Source organism: Arachis ipaensis, chromosome B2 (genome assembly GCF_059453495.1).
Source record: "Arachis ipaensis isolate K30076 ecotype BB chromosome B2, ASM5945349v1, whole genome shotgun sequence".
Classification (NCBI taxonomy): domain Eukaryota; kingdom Viridiplantae; phylum Streptophyta; class Magnoliopsida; order Fabales; family Fabaceae; genus Arachis; species Arachis ipaensis.
This window is the reverse complement of record NC_142437.1, coordinates 113289170-113305906: the sequence shown is the minus strand read 5'-3', so window position 1 is coordinate 113305906 and position 16737 is coordinate 113289170. Positions and strand designations below refer to the sequence as shown.

General features: G+C 37.4%; 3 protein-coding genes across 3 annotated transcripts; 2 read left to right on the top strand and 1 right to left on the bottom strand.

Annotated features, from left to right (window-relative positions):
• The first annotated feature begins 3831 nt into the window (after window positions 1-3831).
• On the top strand, window positions 3832-7441 carry LOC148575267 (uncharacterized). The gene is made up of 5 exons (XM_088506149.1): window positions 3832-4244; window positions 4359-4818; window positions 5052-5654; window positions 5766-6803; window positions 7076-7441. The coding sequence occupies exons 1-5, from the start codon at window positions 3832-3834 to the stop codon at window positions 7439-7441; spliced, it is 2880 nt and encodes a 959-aa protein (XP_088362275.1).
• A 570-nt stretch (window positions 7442-8011) lies between these two features.
• Window positions 8012-8611, bottom strand: LOC148575266 (uncharacterized). Its single transcript, XM_088503446.1, has 2 exons — window positions 8561-8611; window positions 8012-8479 (listed from the first exon to the last, which is right to left on the bottom strand). The coding sequence occupies exons 1-2, from the start codon at window positions 8609-8611 to the stop codon at window positions 8012-8014; spliced, it is 519 nt and encodes a 172-aa protein (XP_088359572.1).
• A 6662-nt stretch (window positions 8612-15273) lies between these two features.
• LOC107628507 (uncharacterized) lies at window positions 15274-16273 on the top strand. Its single transcript, XM_016331153.3, has one exon. It carries the CDS (start codon window positions 15397-15399, stop codon window positions 16042-16044), a length of 648 nt encoding a protein of 215 aa, XP_016186639.2. The 5' UTR covers window positions 15274-15396; the 3' UTR covers window positions 16045-16273.
• The last annotated feature ends 464 nt before the right edge of the window (window positions 16274-16737 follow it).

The following is a 16737-nucleotide window of genomic DNA, read 5'->3' as shown; positions in this document are numbered from 1 at the left end:
ACCACAGACTTTTGTGTCTATTTAGGAACCAATTTGGTCTCATGAGCACGTAGGAAGCAACTTTCAGTCAGCAAATCTAGTGCCGAAGCTGAATTTAGGAGCATTGCAGCTGTAGAAACAGATGTTCGCTGGATTCTTAACCTATTTATAGAACTTCAGATCAACTACAGTCATGTTTTAGTAATTTACAATGACAATATTAGTGCTATAATGCTCACTGTCAATCCTGTTTTACACAACAAAACCAAGCACTTTGATTTGGATCTTCATTCTATTTGATAAAGAGTAAATCAAAAACAACTTATTGTAGTGCACATTCCACCAATTGACCAAGTAGCAGACCTTCTTATCAAACCTCTCTCTCTTCACAGCTTTGAAAAATTCAAAATCAAACTTAGAGTCCTATCTCAAAAGATCATAAATTTGAGGAGGGTGTCAAATATGAACCGGCGCACAGCGCCGGCGGACCGACGCCCAGGATATTGAGACGCCCTATCAGCAAGATCGACAAAGTCAAATTGATCGCTCCATAGGGAATGCGAACCAGAACCAGGGATGAAACCATGAAGTTTCTTCTGCCAATCAAAAGCAAACATGCCACCTCCAACAACCTCCCTGATTTCTTCCGAAATTACCTCCACAGATTTTTCAGCAACATCCCTCTTCCTTTTGAAAGAGGACGCCGCTTGAGCAACAGATTGAGCAGCATCACCACCCCCTCATTCGCGGCCATAGTGGCATCAGTAAGCTTCTCTTTCTTCTTCTTCAGAAAAGTCTGAAGACGTGACAGATCAAGGAGAGGAACTCGCCCACCTACACAGAAGCAAAAGGTCAGAATAAATAAAACGAATGAGAAATAAACATAGAACAATCAAAGAAGTACCTAAATATGTTTTCAAACCCTCCACGTCACCAGAGTCATGATAGCGAAGAAGATCAGGAATAGACAAACACTCCCCCCCGGCAAAACTCTCAACCAAAAAGTCTAACAAACGCTCTTCTTCCTCACTTCGCTCCACAGCCTCGAGAATCTGACAGGGTTCCGAGCACCAATACAGGGGAAACCTCTCAATCAATTCGTCATCAAGATAGAAAGGGTATTCGGACTCTAATGATCTTACTTTCACAAACAAAGACTTAAAATTTTTGAAGGAAGACTTATAAAGAAAAAAGAGAGAACGACCGGGGTAGCTACTCAAACATACCCACAAACCCTTTTGAACCCCCTTCGCTTGGAACAAAGAAAAAAATACAGCAAGAGAGCAGGGAACAGACAGAAAGCTCATTAAACATTGGAAAGCACGCAGAAACGTCCACGAATTGGGATGCAACTGTGAAGGCGCGCAGTTTAACTGAGTTAAAACGTCGCACTCAAATGCAGAAAAAGGAAACTTCACATGAAGCTCAACAAGACAAGGCGTATAAAAGTAAAAATACTACCAATCTTCCCTCCTTTCACAAACCCTATCTTCACTAGAGCATGGGAGGAACTCAACAACAGCACCCGAACCCTCCTTTACAACATTCAAACCCCGAATCTCACCCATAGAGTCAGCACTAACAAATGAGGAGGAATGAGTCTTCACGTCATCATGAACCCAATGATACGGATTCACCTCATCGTCTTCCACAACCTTCTCTTTTTCTTTATCTCTCGCCATTTCAGAAGAAAGAACAGAGAAACAAGAACAAACTACAGAGAAAGGGACAAATCTTTGGAAGTCATAGCAAGAGTCAGGTACTAGAAAGAATTTGAAACAGCAATTCCCGAAACAAAGAAAAATTATTGCAAAGCCCACTAACTTCATGGGTAACTTAAACCGCAACCACTAAAAAATGTGGAAAACCCAAATGGCAAGAGAGCACATTAAAAGCGAGCACGTTTTGCAAGAGAAGAAACAGCGAGAGTCTTTCAAGGTCACTCAAAATTCCTCTAAAATTCATTTGAGAAAAGTCCAAGAACGCAAAGCAAAAAAGCTCGCCTACCATTCACACACAATGCTAGCCGACCTTGGGGGCTATGACGTGTACCCCACTAAGCTCGGAAATCCTATCAACATCAATAACCGACCATAAATCTCAGAAACAGATAAATCAAAACAGAAACGAACTACTTGACTAAATACACGTACAAGTCAAAAACTATCCATTAGCCGTTACCAACAACAACAGAACACACTCTCTAAAGCCACCAATAACGAAACAACCAAGCAACGTACATCACCTCATCCATCTATAAAACCAAACCCAAATAACCCAGAAAAGACAGGTTACATAACTCACTCTAGTTTACTCCCTTCACTTACTGACAATTCTCATTCTAACTTGAGCGTCGGAGTGCTTTTTGCAGGTGCTCCCGCCTCTGTGTTTCAAGGTGTTGAGGTCCCTCTATAGCGCTGCTTCCTGGACGATTTATAGCTCTTCCGCGAAGTCCAGTAGTTAGCAAGACGTCGTATACCTCAGCTCCTCCCGGACGGAACATCTGGCGCCCACAGTGGGGCCCGAAAGTTATACTAGCCCCACTCTTTCTCCTGTATAGCACTTTGTGTTTTCTCTTTACGCAGGCGTTCTCAACCTTCACACATGGCTGATAATGGAGTTCATCAACCCACTCAGGCCGAACTCATGGCTCAAATGGCCGAGCTGCAAGCGGAAGTCAAAAGGCTTGCCGAGTTATCCACCCAAAACAACGCTAGTAAGCATGAGGATAATGGCCATAAAGGAAACGGCAACACAAACCTACTGAGCGTCGACCCACCAAAGGAGAAGCTGACCTTGGACAATCCGTTCTCGGAAGAGATCACCAATTACTAGATGCCAAAACATTTCACGCTACCTTCTTCACTCGAGCCGTATAAGGGGATTGGTGACCCCCGGGCTCATATTAAGAAATTTTAATCTATGATGTTCTTTAATGGCCCTAATAACGAACCTGTTCTTTGCAGAGCTTTCCCTACTTACCTCGATGGCGCAGCTCTACTTTGGTTTTCAAAACTACCTGCAGGATCAATCTCTTCTTTTGAGGAACTGGCAAAATCATTCATAGACCACTTCGCTGCAGCAAGGATATACGTACACGGATCGGATTACCTCGGCACCATCCGCCAAGGTCCCCAAGAAACCTTGAAAGATTATCTGACCAGGTTTGCAGAAGCAACAATGGAGATTCCCGACCTGGATCCCGCCGTCCACCTACATGCCATAAAGGCCGGACTCCGACCCGGAAAGTTTAGAGAAACAATTGCGGTAACAAAGCCGAAGACATTGGAAGAATTCCGAGAGAGGGCAGTAGGACAAATGGAGATTGAAGAACTCCGTGAAGCTGAAAAAATGGAGAGAAGACAACCCAAAAGAGAAGATGACAAAGCCACAAGATCGGCAAATGTCAAAGACCTCAAAAAGCCCTTCAGGCTAACCCCAAAGTTTGACAACTACACTAAGTTCAACACAAGGAGGGAAAAAATAATCAAAGAAATACCCAATGCTAAAATTATAAAACCACCAGCAAGAGCCGGGAGCTATCAAGATTAGAGATTCGTCGACAAGAGCAAGCACTGTGCCTTTCACCAAAAGTACGGCCACACAACCGATGAATGCGTAATAGCCAAAGACCTATTAGAAAGATTGGCCCGGCAGGGCCTCCTAGACAAATACATCGAAGGAAGAAAATATAAAGAGGACGATAGGGAAGAACGCCAACAAACCTCGGGAAGCAAAGAAACCAATAAATGGTCAAACAACACACCACCTAAGGGGGTCATAAACACCATATCAGGAGGATTCGCCGGGGGAGGAGAAACAACTTCGGCAAGAAAGCGTAACTATCGCGCAATGCTAGCAATAGAAGGAACAACACCATACAGCAACAAGGATGCCTCAGACCTAGAAATCACTTTCAACCAGAAGAACATATGCTCGGCTGCGCCACACTCAGACGACCCAGTGGTAATCTCTATCCAAACAGGCGAATTATTGGTAAGAAAAGTCCTTCTGGACCCAGGTAGCAGTGCCGACGTTCTGTTTTACACTACTTTCCTAAAAATGAAAATATCTAAAAAACTTATACAACCCTCATCTGGAGAATTAGTCGGATTCTCTGGAGAGAGAGTGCCAATTAAAGGTTACATATGGTTGAAGACAATGATGGAAAACCACCCATTGTCACGAACCATTGACACACAATATCTTATAGTCGACTGTCCTAGTCCTTATAACATCATCCTCGGAAGACCTGCTCTGAACATGTTCAGGGCAGTAGTTTCAACTTTTCATTTATGTGTAAAATTCCAGGCACAGGATGGAAAGATAGCGACGCTACATTCAGACCGATAACAAGCTCGGCAATGCTACAATGCAAGTCTAAAAAAGTCGGCTCCGAGACCAGAGTTCCCGCAAGAGGTCAAAGCAATCCACAACACAACTGAGGTACTCTCCTTAGCGGAGCTTGATCCTCGGGAGGACACCCAAGAAAGGCCTCAACCAGCAGACGAGCTCCAAAAAGTTCCATTGACGGAGAAACCAGAACAGGTCACATACATCGGTCAAGCACTACAAAGAAGAGAGAGATCAGAGCTCGTAAAAGTATTGCAAGACAACACCGACCTGTTTGCCTGGACTCCAGCGGACATGCCAGGAATAGACCCGAACATCATCTGCCATAAGCTTGCCACAAACAAAACAAGCCGACCTGTATCTCAAAAGAAGAGGAATCTCAGAGCAGAAAAATCAAAGGCAGCACTAGAAGAAACCGAAAAGCTTCTTAAAGCTAAATTCATCAAAGAAATCAGATTCACCACATGGATTTCGAACGTGGTAATGGTAAGGAAGAACTCAGGTAAATGGCGCATGTGCGTCGACTTTACAGATTTAAATAAGGCATGCCCTAAAGATACCTATCCTTTACCTTGCATCGATAAACTCGTAGACAGTGCATCAGGTTTCAAAAGCTTGAGCTTCATGGATGCATACTCTGGTTACAACCAGATACTTATGCATCCAGAAGACCAAAGCAAAACAGCATTTATAATTGAACATGGAAATTTTTGTTATAGAGTAATGCCATTTGGTCTAAAGAATGCAGGCGCAACCTACCAACGACTGATGGACAAGGTGTTCCATCACCAAATAGGTGGAACATGGAAATCTATGTCGACGATATGGTCGCCAAAACCACCCACGAGAGGTCACACTGCGACGACCTCAAAGAGATATTTGAACAGTTACGAGCATACAAGATGAGACTCAACCCAGAGAAATACGCCTTTGGGGTGCAAGGAGGCAAATTCCTCGGATTCATGCTAACTTCACGAGGAATCGAAGCGAATCCTGAAAAATACGAAGCAATACTTAACATGACGAGCCCTAAAACAATAAAAGAAGTACAACAATTGGCAGGAAGGATAGCAGCACTATCTCGGTTCCTACCATCAGCATCAAGTCGATCATACCACTTCTTCCAAACCATAACGAAGAATAAAAAGTTTCAATGGATAGAGGAATGCGAGAAAGCGTTCGCCGAGCTCAAATCCATCTTGTCATCACCACCAGTGCCGCAAAGACCAGAAGTCGGTAAACCTTTATACCTATATTTATCTATTTCTAATTTTTCTATAAGCTCGGCTTTAGTCATTGAGACAGGAAAGACACAACAACCGGTATACTTCGTCAGTAGAGTCATGCAGTCAACGGAACAAAGGTATCCGAAGATAGAATAGCTAGCTTTAGCACTTGTAATAACGGCAAGAAGACTTAGACACTACTTTCAGAGTCACACAATAATAGTACGGACAAACCAACCATTACGACAAATACTGACAAAGCCAGAGCTAGCTGGACGGCTGACTAAATGGTCTATAGAGCTTTCAGAATTTGATATCCAATTTCAACCAAGGTTGGCATTAAAAGCACAAATCCTCGCCGACTTTATATCGGAACTAACCTCGGATAAGCACAACAAGTGCTGGGAGCTACACGTCGACGGAGCATCCAGCCGAGGAGGAAGCGGAGCTGGGATAATTCTGAAGGAAGGAGACAACGTGGTGGCCGAACAGTCACTACAGTTCCACTTCCCAGCAAGCAACAAACAGGCCGAGTATGAGGCCCTCATTGCCGGACTCAAGCTCGCCCTCAACCTCCAGATACAAAGCCTGACAGCACATTGTGATTTTCTCTTGGTGGTTCAACAAATCCGAGGAGAATATCAGGTAAAAGATCCTTTACTAGAGCGATATTGGCTCATAGCAAAGGATCTTATTTCAAAGTTTAGTTCATTTATCATTTTACATGTCCATAGAGAAAAGAACGTTAGAGCTGACATATTATCTAAACTTTTCGCCACTAGGGCAGACACACAAACGTCGGCATTATCACAGCTGACACTTAAAAAACCCAGCATTGAATTGTTATCAATAACAAACATTAACCACCTCCATGACTGGAGAACACCTTTTCTTGAGCATATCAATACAGGTACCGTGCCCAAAGACGAGCTTAACCCACAACATTTCAGACGAAGAGCAAGTCTCTATACAAGCATAGAGGGAGAACTTTACAAGCGCGGCATCTCACAACCATTGCTAAAATGCCTAAACACCGAGGAGGCAAGAGAGGTAATGGACGAAGTACATGAGGGCGTATGCGGAAACCACATCGGAGGACGAGCCCTAGCCGCAAAAATTGTCCGAACAGGATACTTTTGGCCGACCATGAAAAGAGATTGCATAACAAAGGTCAAGACATGTGACAAATGCCAAAAGCATGAAGTTGTATCTACAAAGCCGGCCGAGGTATTGCACAGCATGGAGGTAAGCTGGCCTTTTCACAGATGGGGCTTGACATCCTCGGCCCATTTCCAATAGCACCAGGTCAGGTAAAGTTTCTTTTAGTATCAATTGACTACTTCTCAAAATGGATAGAAGCACAACCCTTAGCAAAGATAACAGCCAAAAAGGTAAGATCTTTTATATGGAAAAACATAATATGCCGATTTGGAATACCAAGGGAAATAATATCAGACAATGGTAGACAATTTACCGATAATAAGCTCGGCTCATTTCTAAAAAATTTTAATATACAGCACCATTTTAGCTCGGTCGAACACCCACAAACCAATGGGCAGGCCGAAGCTGCAAACCGAGTTATATTGCAGGCAATAAAGAGAAAACTTGACAATGCAAAGGGTGAATGGGCCGAACTAATCCCAGAAGTATTGTGGAGCTACAACACAACAATACAAACAAACACAGGCGAAACACCCTTCAAACTAGTATATGGGACAGAAGCGCTAATTCCAGTAGAAGTCGGAGCACCCACAATAAGGACCGAGCTATATGACGAACAACACAACACCCATATAAGAAACGCCGAGCTTGACCTCGTCGAAGAAGATAGGGATATCGCGGCAATCAAGCAGAGAACCATGAAAGAATTGGCTGTAAGATAACACAATAGCAAAGTCGTCCCAAGAGCTTTTTCGAAGGACGATTTAGTCCTCAGACGAACCGAAGATGCAAGACGACCTCCTTCGCATGGCAAGCTCGCCGCGAACTGGGAAGGACCCTTCCGAATAGTAAAAGTACTTGGAATGGGAGCTTATCAACTCCAAACACTACAAGGCAACCCAGTGTCAGGGAACTAGAATGTTTCATCATTGAAACTGTATAGATCATGAATTGTACAATTAGCGGATGGAGGTACTCTTTTCCCCCTTAGAGCTTTTTTCCCAAAACAAAAAGGGTTTTGCCTAAGGAAGGGTTTTAATGAGGCCGGACGCCCAATATATCCAAATTATCGAACGATTCTCTCAAACAAATCCGGGCCTAACAAATGACAATTCGAAAGCAATAAAGCATACAAAAATCACAAACAAAATGATATCACCAATTTGGCCCAACCTCGGCCAAAACAAACAGTTCAAAATATCAACAAAACAAGAGGACCAAACCTCGGTCAACAACACTAAGTCAAAAGGTAGAGAGTCAACTATACATATCCAAAATATTAACAAAACGAACTAAGAGGGAGGAGCGTTCTCATCGTGCTCCTCCACAGTGCCGTCTACAACCAACTTTCCACCAACTACTATCTTGGTCATATCAAGTTGATCACTGTCAAAATCTGGAGCCAACACAGCAATCTGACTTACAGCTCGCTCAAATCCATAAGAGAACATCTCCATACCATTCTCCTCCAACTCATGAACACGGGAAGTAAGCTGACCCTTAGCCACATCATTCTCCTTAACTTCAGCTTGCAATAGACGAATCTGATCCCTTAAACGAGTCACCTCCTCTTCAAAATCCTTTGCCTTAGCCACAGCACTGATAATAGCATCATCTTTCTCCTTAGCAGCTTTCTCCAACTCAGCAATCCTCACGTTATATGACTTCTCCAGATCAGCAACTTTGTTTATAGCCTCCTGCTGCTCAGCGCCAATGAGCTCAGTGGTACGACCAACACACATTAAGCGAGAGGCAACAATCTATACAAATTTGAAGCCGAAATAAAAATCAAAAGACAAACAAAAATGTTTTAAAAAAGCTCGGACTATGACAAATATTACCTGAACAAATTTACCAAGAGCTTCCATGCCAACACGGCGAGTCATAAGCATGTCACCAGGATATTGAGACGCCCTATCAGCAAGATCGGCAAAGTCAAATTGATCGCTCCATAGGGAATGCGAACCAGAACCAGGGATGAAACCATGAAGTTTCTTCTGCCGATCAAAAGCAAACATGCCGCCTCCAACAACCTCCCTGATTTCTTCCGAAATTACCTCCACAGATTTTTCAGCAACATCCCTCTTCCTTTTGAAAGAGGACGCCGCTTGAGCAACAGATTGAGCAGCATCACCACCCCCTCATTCGCGGCCATAGTGGCATCAGTAAGCTTCTATCTTTTTTCTTCTTCAGAAAAGTCTGAAGACGTGACGGATCAAGGAGAGGAACTCGCCCACCTACGCAGAAGCAAAAGGTCAGAATAAATAAAACGAATGAGAAATAATCATAGAACAATCAAAGAAGTACCTAAATATGTTTTCAAACCCTCCACATCACCAGAGTCATGATAGCGAAGAAGGTCAGGAATAGACAGACACTCCCCCCCGGGAAAACTCTCAACCAAAAAGTCTAACAAACGCTCTTCTTCCTCACTTCGCTCCACAGCCTCGAGAATCTGACAGGGTTCCGAGCACCAATACAGGGGAAACCTCTCTATCAATTCGTCATCAAGATAGAAAGGGTATTCGGACTCTACTGATCTTACTTTCACAAACAAAAACTTAAAATTTTTGAAGGAAGACTTATAAAGAAGAAAGAGAGAACGACCGGGGTAGCTACTCAAACATACCCACAACCCCTTTCGAACCCCCTTCGCTTGGAACAAAGAAAAAAATATAGCAAGAGAGTAGGGAACAGACAGAAAGCTCATTAAACATTGGAAAGCACGCAGAAACGCCCACGAATTGGGATGCAACTGTGAAGGCACGCAGTTTAACTGAGTTAAAACGTCGCACTCAAATGCAGAAAAAGGAAACTTCACATGAAGCTCAACAAGACAAGGCGTATAAAAGTAAAAATACTGCCAATCTCCCCTCCTTTCACAAACCCTATCTTCAATAGAGCATGGGAGGAACTCAACAACAGCACCCGAACCCTCCTTTACAACATTCAAACCCCGAATCTCACCCATAGAGTCAGCACTAACAAATGAGGAGGAACGAGTCTTCACGTCATCATGAACCCAATGATACGGATTCGCCTCATCGTCTTCCACAACCTTCTCTTTTTCTTTATCTTTCGCCATTTCAGAAGAAAGAATAGAGAAACAAGAACAAACTACAGAGAAAGGGACAAACCTTTGGAAGTCATAGCAAAAGTCAGGTACTAGGAAGAATTTGAAACAGCAATTTCCGAAACAAAGAAAAATTATTGCAAAGCCCACTAACTTCGTGGGTAACTTAAACCGCAACCACTAAAAAATGTGGAAAACCCAAACGGCAAGAGAGCACATTAAAAGCGAGCACGTTTTGCAAGAGAAGAAACAGCGAGAGTCTTTCAAGGTCACTCAAAATTCCTCTAAAATTCATTTGAGAAAAGTCCAAGAACGACAAAGCAAAAAAGCTCGCCTACCATTCACACACAATGCCAGCCGACCTTGGGGGCTATGACGTGTACCCCACTAAGCTCGGAAATCCTATCAACATCAATAACCGACCATAAATCTCGGAAACAAATAAATCAAAACAGAAACGAACTACTTGACTAAATACACGTACAAGTCAAAAACTATCCATTAGCCGTTACCAACAACAACAAAACACACTCTCTAAAGCCACCAATATCGGAACAACCAAGCAACGTACATCACCTCATCCATCTATAAAACCAAACCCAAATAACCCAGAAAAGACAGGTTACATAACTCACTCTAGTTTACTCCCTTCACTTACTGATAATTCTCATTCTAACTTAAGCGTCGGAGTGCTTTTTGCAGGTGCTCCCGCCGCTGTGTTTCAAGGTGTCGAGGTCCCTCTATAGCGCTGCTTCCTGGATGATTTATAGCTCTTCTGCGAAGTCCAGCAGTTAGCAAGACGTCGTATACTTCAGCTCCTTCCGGACGGAACATATTCAATTAAGTCCTTGTATATAAATAGAAAGTATGCTCCTTTCTGAATAACTAGAAATCAAAATTACGCTCTGTATAATCAATTCTATCTTCTCTGTTTTTTGTTAATCACATTGCTAGTCTTCTCTTTTTTCACTTATGATACCTAACAAATTGCATATACTATAATTCATCAGAGAGTGACAGTTACATTATAAATTAATTTTGAATATATAAGCTCTCTCTTATTTGTTTCTATTTCCAAATTAACTCTCAAAATCACTGCATATGCAACCACAATTTACCTGTTCATCGATGAACGTAACAATACTTTCTGGAGGAAATTCCACAAAAAAAAGTTCCAAATTTTGTAATTAGATAGATAATTATACTTAGTTATGTTCTTTGTGGTTAATTAATATCACACATGATTATTCGTTCATTTGTAAAAACAATAATTACATTATCAAATACTTCTAAAATCCAACACTTCAGAAGAATAGGAAAAAATATATGTAAAAAATTCCACTTAATTATAACTTGAGAAAATTCTAAAAAAATTAATTTAAATATCGAAATATTTTTTGTAGATACACACTCTGTATTTTTTGTCAATTGACACATACTTCATTTATCTACGGAAGACTGAGCTCAACAAAAACTGGATGAGTTATACAGAAAAGAGGATTAATCAAGCAAGAACATTTAACGCCTACTCTAAAGCAAAAATTTAGATTTTTTATTTTCTGCTCCATTTAGACTTTGACTATGGTAGATGTCTAGATGAACAATCTCCACCCACACAAGCCGAGCTGTTGACTATGGTCACGACATGCATGCTAATAACTAAAGGATGACTCGTAAGAATTTTAAAAAGCTAACTTGAGTTCAGGGTACCTATCAATTTACAAAAAAGTCGAGCTATACCAAAGTTGGACAATTATAAAAGAAAGAGAACTGTTACGTAGGTAACTTGAGATAGGTAGATTGGGTTTGAAGGATTAGCCCAAGCATTAATGGAAGGTGGTCTACGACTTGTTCACGTTCGAGAGTTGTCATTCGAGTTACGTGTTTCGAAGAATGGGGTGTGCTACCTGCAAAGACACTCAGATGCCTAAGTTAGCAAGGGGATAAGCAGGTCTGGAGAGTATTGGAACTTAGTTTTACTTGAGTGCGTTAGGGTATTTATAGTGGTGATCCAATAACCACCGTTGGAGTAGTTCCACTTTAGAAGGTGGATAACCATCTCTTTATCTTAGGATTGTTGAGATATTACTTCTGAAAGTGGATGAGAAATTTTAGGAGGCAGTTACTTATTTGAATAAGTGTTATCTGTCAGCTCATCTCGAGTTCGACATTTTTTTTGGGAGGTCGGTTAGGTGGTAAAGACCAACCTTTAGATTAAGCCTTTTTAACTTACTTGGACCTGAACCATAATATTAAGCCAGATATGAACAAGAACTAATCAAGCAAGAATAATTTCCAAGCATTTAAACCCAATTAAAAAAAAAACAATAAAAATTAAAAATGATGTTGATTTTAAAAATTAAAAATGCTACTAAGCATTTAAACAATAAAAAAGAACATGATGTTGATTTTAACTACATGTTACTAAAATTTTATGGCAATCATCATAACTATAGTTGAATATATATATATATGGCCTACGTGTAATGGGCAAGTCCAGGTGCCATGCAATGACCTTACATTACACATATACACACACACACACTTCACTGTCCACAACCCACTAAAATCTATGCCATAAATGAATATGGACACAAAGTAGGTCATCTTCCCTCTAATTTCATTTAACATCAGTCTCATTCAATATCATCATGATGGCAGATAGAAAATTAGAATAGAACCATATGTCCTCATTTTCTTAGTCTTTTAGATATTAAAGATTCCCATGTGACCATATCAATAACTTCAGTCCTAATAAATGGAAGCTGCTGCATGTGAATTGTGAAGAAGTCTAGCACTATTAACAATGATCATTATAACAACGCTGTAATGGAAATTATGATGACGAGTATAGTATCCCTTAATGTGGCATGTGTGCCCCATGTTTTGTTGCCTTTTAAAATAGAACTAAGTTTTATTTGTATACCTAAATTTTGGTAATTTAAGCTACCACACTATTTTTGAATGAATTATGGTTATTTGGTAATTGGAAACTTTCTGTTCCAACAAAAATACAAAGATTACTAGGAGTTATAAATTTGTTTCACTATATATACGGTAGTATGAAATAAATATTAAAGTAGGCAAAACTTTGTATCTTCAAACAAAATATGGCAATTTTTCATGTATTCAATATAAAGGGAAAAAAAAAACTTTTTTTAATTTATTTAATTTTGTTTCAGTTTTTATATATTTTTAATTTTAAAACATTTATCAAATAAATTTTAACAATATTTATAAATATTTTTTTCTTATACAAATATATATGAGAAAAAGATAAATAAGTTTTTAATTTTTTAATTCGAAAACACATATGTTTAACAAATTGAAAATACAAAAACGTTCTAACCTTTTAAAATACGAAACATTTAAGTCTTTTTTTATCCAAAATATATAAGAAGAAATCAGTTTTTTAAAAAGACTTAGATGTCTCGTATTTTAGAAAGTGAAAGATGTTTTTATATTTTTAATTAGTCAATAATTTATTTATCTTTAAAATAAAAAATCAGGGACTATTTAGGTAATACTAGGTAGACAAAAAAAAAAAAAACAGGCAAAATTTGCCTTATTTAGCATTAATTAATTATCGCAACAATTAATGAATGCTAAATAAGATAAGTTATGACTGTTTTTTGCTGATTTTCTTTGGTTACCAAACATTTCCGTTATTTAATATGATAACTCCTTTCAAAAATCAAAATAAATATTTTAATTTCCAGAGTGGACGCTTCCAATTTTTCCTCCTCACAAAGGCCATATTATTATAGGGTCTACAGCCGTAAATTTTTGGTACCCTTCTTAGGTATACCATACCGGATCAAGAAATTCATGTAGTGTGTGTAATTTAAGAGAGGGTTGTTATTATATAGTTCCTATTTAATACACATCAACTACTTTCCAGAATCAAGTGGTGATTTATAAGGTTTAAATGTTACACATTTGTGGGGTCCAATACCAAAAATAAAAGCCAATTGATTAGTTCAGTTAACCATTATATTCATGTTAGTTTTATTTAGATTTTTCTTAATTGAGATATTATTGTTGCTTCAGCTTTGCTAGCCTAATTAATTATAGGCCCAAATCTTTGTCAGGGGCACTGTAAATGTAAAGTAAGTCCAGAAGAAATGTTCAAGATGGTTAGGTGCAGAAAATTGGAAGCTTTGTTACTTGAATTGTAAGCTTTCAATAACAATTGCTGACTTGCTGTTCATAATAATAAAGTTGCATGAGTAACATATAAATCATATTTGCATAATCTTACAATACATTTTTAATGCGAATAAAGTATATTAATAATTACACTTTTATAATTAAGATAATAAAGACATTAAACTATTTTTCAATAAAATTTAAGAATAATATTACACATTCAAGTTATTTATTTTATAAATCAAATCCAACTAAATTAAATAATTAAAATTTTAAATAATGTTAATTATAACTTATTTTTGTTATGTTAGATCAACTTGGTTAACAAAAAAAACTTAAATGTGCAGTATTATTCAAAATTTAAATTGATAAAAAAAATATATAAATAATTATATTTTTAACACATTTTTTTAAGTAATACTTTTTTTAATTTATTTGATTTTTTATAAAAAAAAAATTTTGTTTTATGCCATTTTTTCTTTTGGAGAAAATAAAAATTAAACTCTATATCTTTCAATTATAAAAACTCTGATATTATGTTATGAAATTATTTTTTTTTAAATTTAAAATGATAAAAGAAGACACATAAATTATTATATTTTTAATTATATGTATTTTATTCTCTAATTTTAAGTTCATATATATTTTGAAAAAAAAAATAATATTAAATATTCTCATTGGAAGTTAGGCCTTTGTCCACTTGAGATTTTACTGAGTCAAAATATAGTCATATTCTTAGTAATAAAATTTAGATGTCGGTGATTTAATTTAAAAAATAATTATTAGATAGCTTTGATTAAAAAGCAATAAATAATACGAGTCTTATATATAATAGTTACTCACATAAAGATCGCTTTGTTTGAAGAATAGAGATTCTAATTGAAATTATGTTAATTAATTTATTATTATATTTTAATAAAGACATTTTTATGTAAAGATAATTTTATGTGAATAATAATTTTATTTTAAAAATATTATTTGTATATTAAAATTAATCATAAAAAGCAGTGATTATATATTTGTGCATAAATATATGTATTGCTTAACTTATTTTTAATATATATTTTATATTTTAACGTATATTTTTTATTAATAACTGATTTTGATGGTTAATTTTGATGTACATTTAACATAATTATTTTTATTTATATTTTTTTCTTAAAAAATTATTAACATTTCTAGAAGTTCTAAACTTTTTAAACTTAAATTTTTGTTTTGTATGAATTATTAACTAAGAGTACACGTTTAGTATACCCCCATAACCTAATCTCCTAAAAATAAATTCTCCTAACACAAAGAGTTGTTACATATAAAAAGGATGTGCAAATTGTGATGAATTCATTTGTGTTTGGCACTCACACTTTCCTTGCACCAAAAAGAAACAACTTAAATCTACATCACACATACATACAAACATAGTACAATAATACTTCAGATCCAAAAAAAAAAAAAAAGATGTTAAATGCAAAAGTTGATCAGATTTCTCAGAAGAGTAGTAGTAATAGTGTTCTTCAGATTAAGCAAGATGATAAATTCTTCTGCAGGCTTCTGTCAAAGGAAACTTCAATGGCAAACCCATCTTTCAGATTCTCTTCTTCTTCTGTTAATGTCCCATTTGTTTGGGAATCTCAACCTGGCACACCAAAGTACAAATTATTCTCTCAAGAAACTCTTCCTCCTTTAACTCCACCACCCTCTTATCACAACAACAACAACAACAATCTTAATAATAATGCATTGAAGAGGGTGAAGAAGAATAATTCAAGATCAAGTAGCAACATTTTCATGGCATTGTTTACAAAGATGAGTCTCAAGAAGATTATTACGCCTTCGCATTCACCGTCGCCATCACCGTCATGTTCTTTGTCTTCGAGGTGGACAACCTCGGATTCGTCCAAGGTTGTCCCCATGGCGAAGATCGGAAGGAGGAGATTCTTGAGTTATGGTTCTTCGTCTTTCGACTTTAGAGGGGCGAATAATGAAGAAGATGGTGGTGGTTCATCATCACCACCACCTTCTTCATCGGCATTGTGCTTTGCAATTTCACGTGCCATGAGCTCTAACAGTGGTTTCCAAAGTTCTTACAAGAGAAAAGCACAATAAAAGGTAATTAAAGACTGCGTTTTGTTTTGAAGTATGTATAATTAATTAATTAATTAATGATAAAAATATAAATATATATCGTTAGATATATATTTATTTATTAAAAAATAGACATGTACAAAAACAAGTAAATATTTTTGTCTGAAGCCATATTTTCCTTTTCAATATTGTTTAAGTATTTCTGTATTTTTTTATTTTGAAATAATTATCAAATATGTCTTAAGGATAAGTTTTTTTTTTTTTTTTTGGTTTGGCCTTGGATGTTGCATGGCCATTATTGTGATTTATTGTACTTTTGCTTGGAGTTTTTCTCTGTAATTCTTTGTAGTTGTGTTCTATTCATCATGTTTAGAGGGCAACTAATTTTAAATGCCAAAGGTTGTGTCTTCAGTTTCAGAGGATAAGCTTTTTTTAATTAAGGTGTATTCATGTATCTTAAAAAGTTTTTTTTTTTTTTTTTCTAATTAGGCTTGTGCTTAATTAGTTCTACTTTTCTAGAATTGATTTCAGTTAATTGTAGAATTAACTTACTTAGTTATAAGTTAGAACTAATTTTGATTTAAAGTGATTTATTTTGGAAATTTATTTTCTTCATTAGCTAGAGGTAATTTAGATATAAAATTAAAGTAAAAATACTTCACTTCTTTTTTTTTTTTACCAAAAATAAGGAGACTCGAACTCGCAACTTCTAAG

Excerpts from the sequence above, each read along its gene's own strand:
- LOC148575267 (XM_088506149.1), top strand. The coding sequence starts at position 3,832 with ATGCTAGCAATAGAAGGAACAACACCATACAGCAACAAGGATGCCTCA. Across the intron at positions 5,655-5,765 it reads CAGGAAAGACACAACAACCG|AGTCACACAATAATAGTACG; the intron begins GTATACTTCGTC and ends CACTACTTTCAG. Across the intron at positions 6,804-7,075 it reads AGGTATTGCACAGCATGGAG|CACCATTTTAGCTCGGTCGA; the intron begins GTAAGCTGGCCT and ends TTTAATATACAG.
- LOC107628507 (XM_016331153.3), top strand. The coding sequence starts at position 15,397 with ATGTTAAATGCAAAAGTTGATCAGATTTCTCAGAAGAGTAGTAGTAAT.
- LOC148575266 (XM_088503446.1), bottom strand. The coding sequence starts at position 8,611 with ATGCTTATGACTCGCCGTGTTGGCATGGAAGCTCTTGGTAAATTTGTT. Across the intron at positions 8,480-8,560 it reads CTCTTGGTAAATTTGTTCAG|ATTGTTGCCTCTCGCTTAAT; the intron begins GTAATATTTGTC and ends AAATTTGTATAG.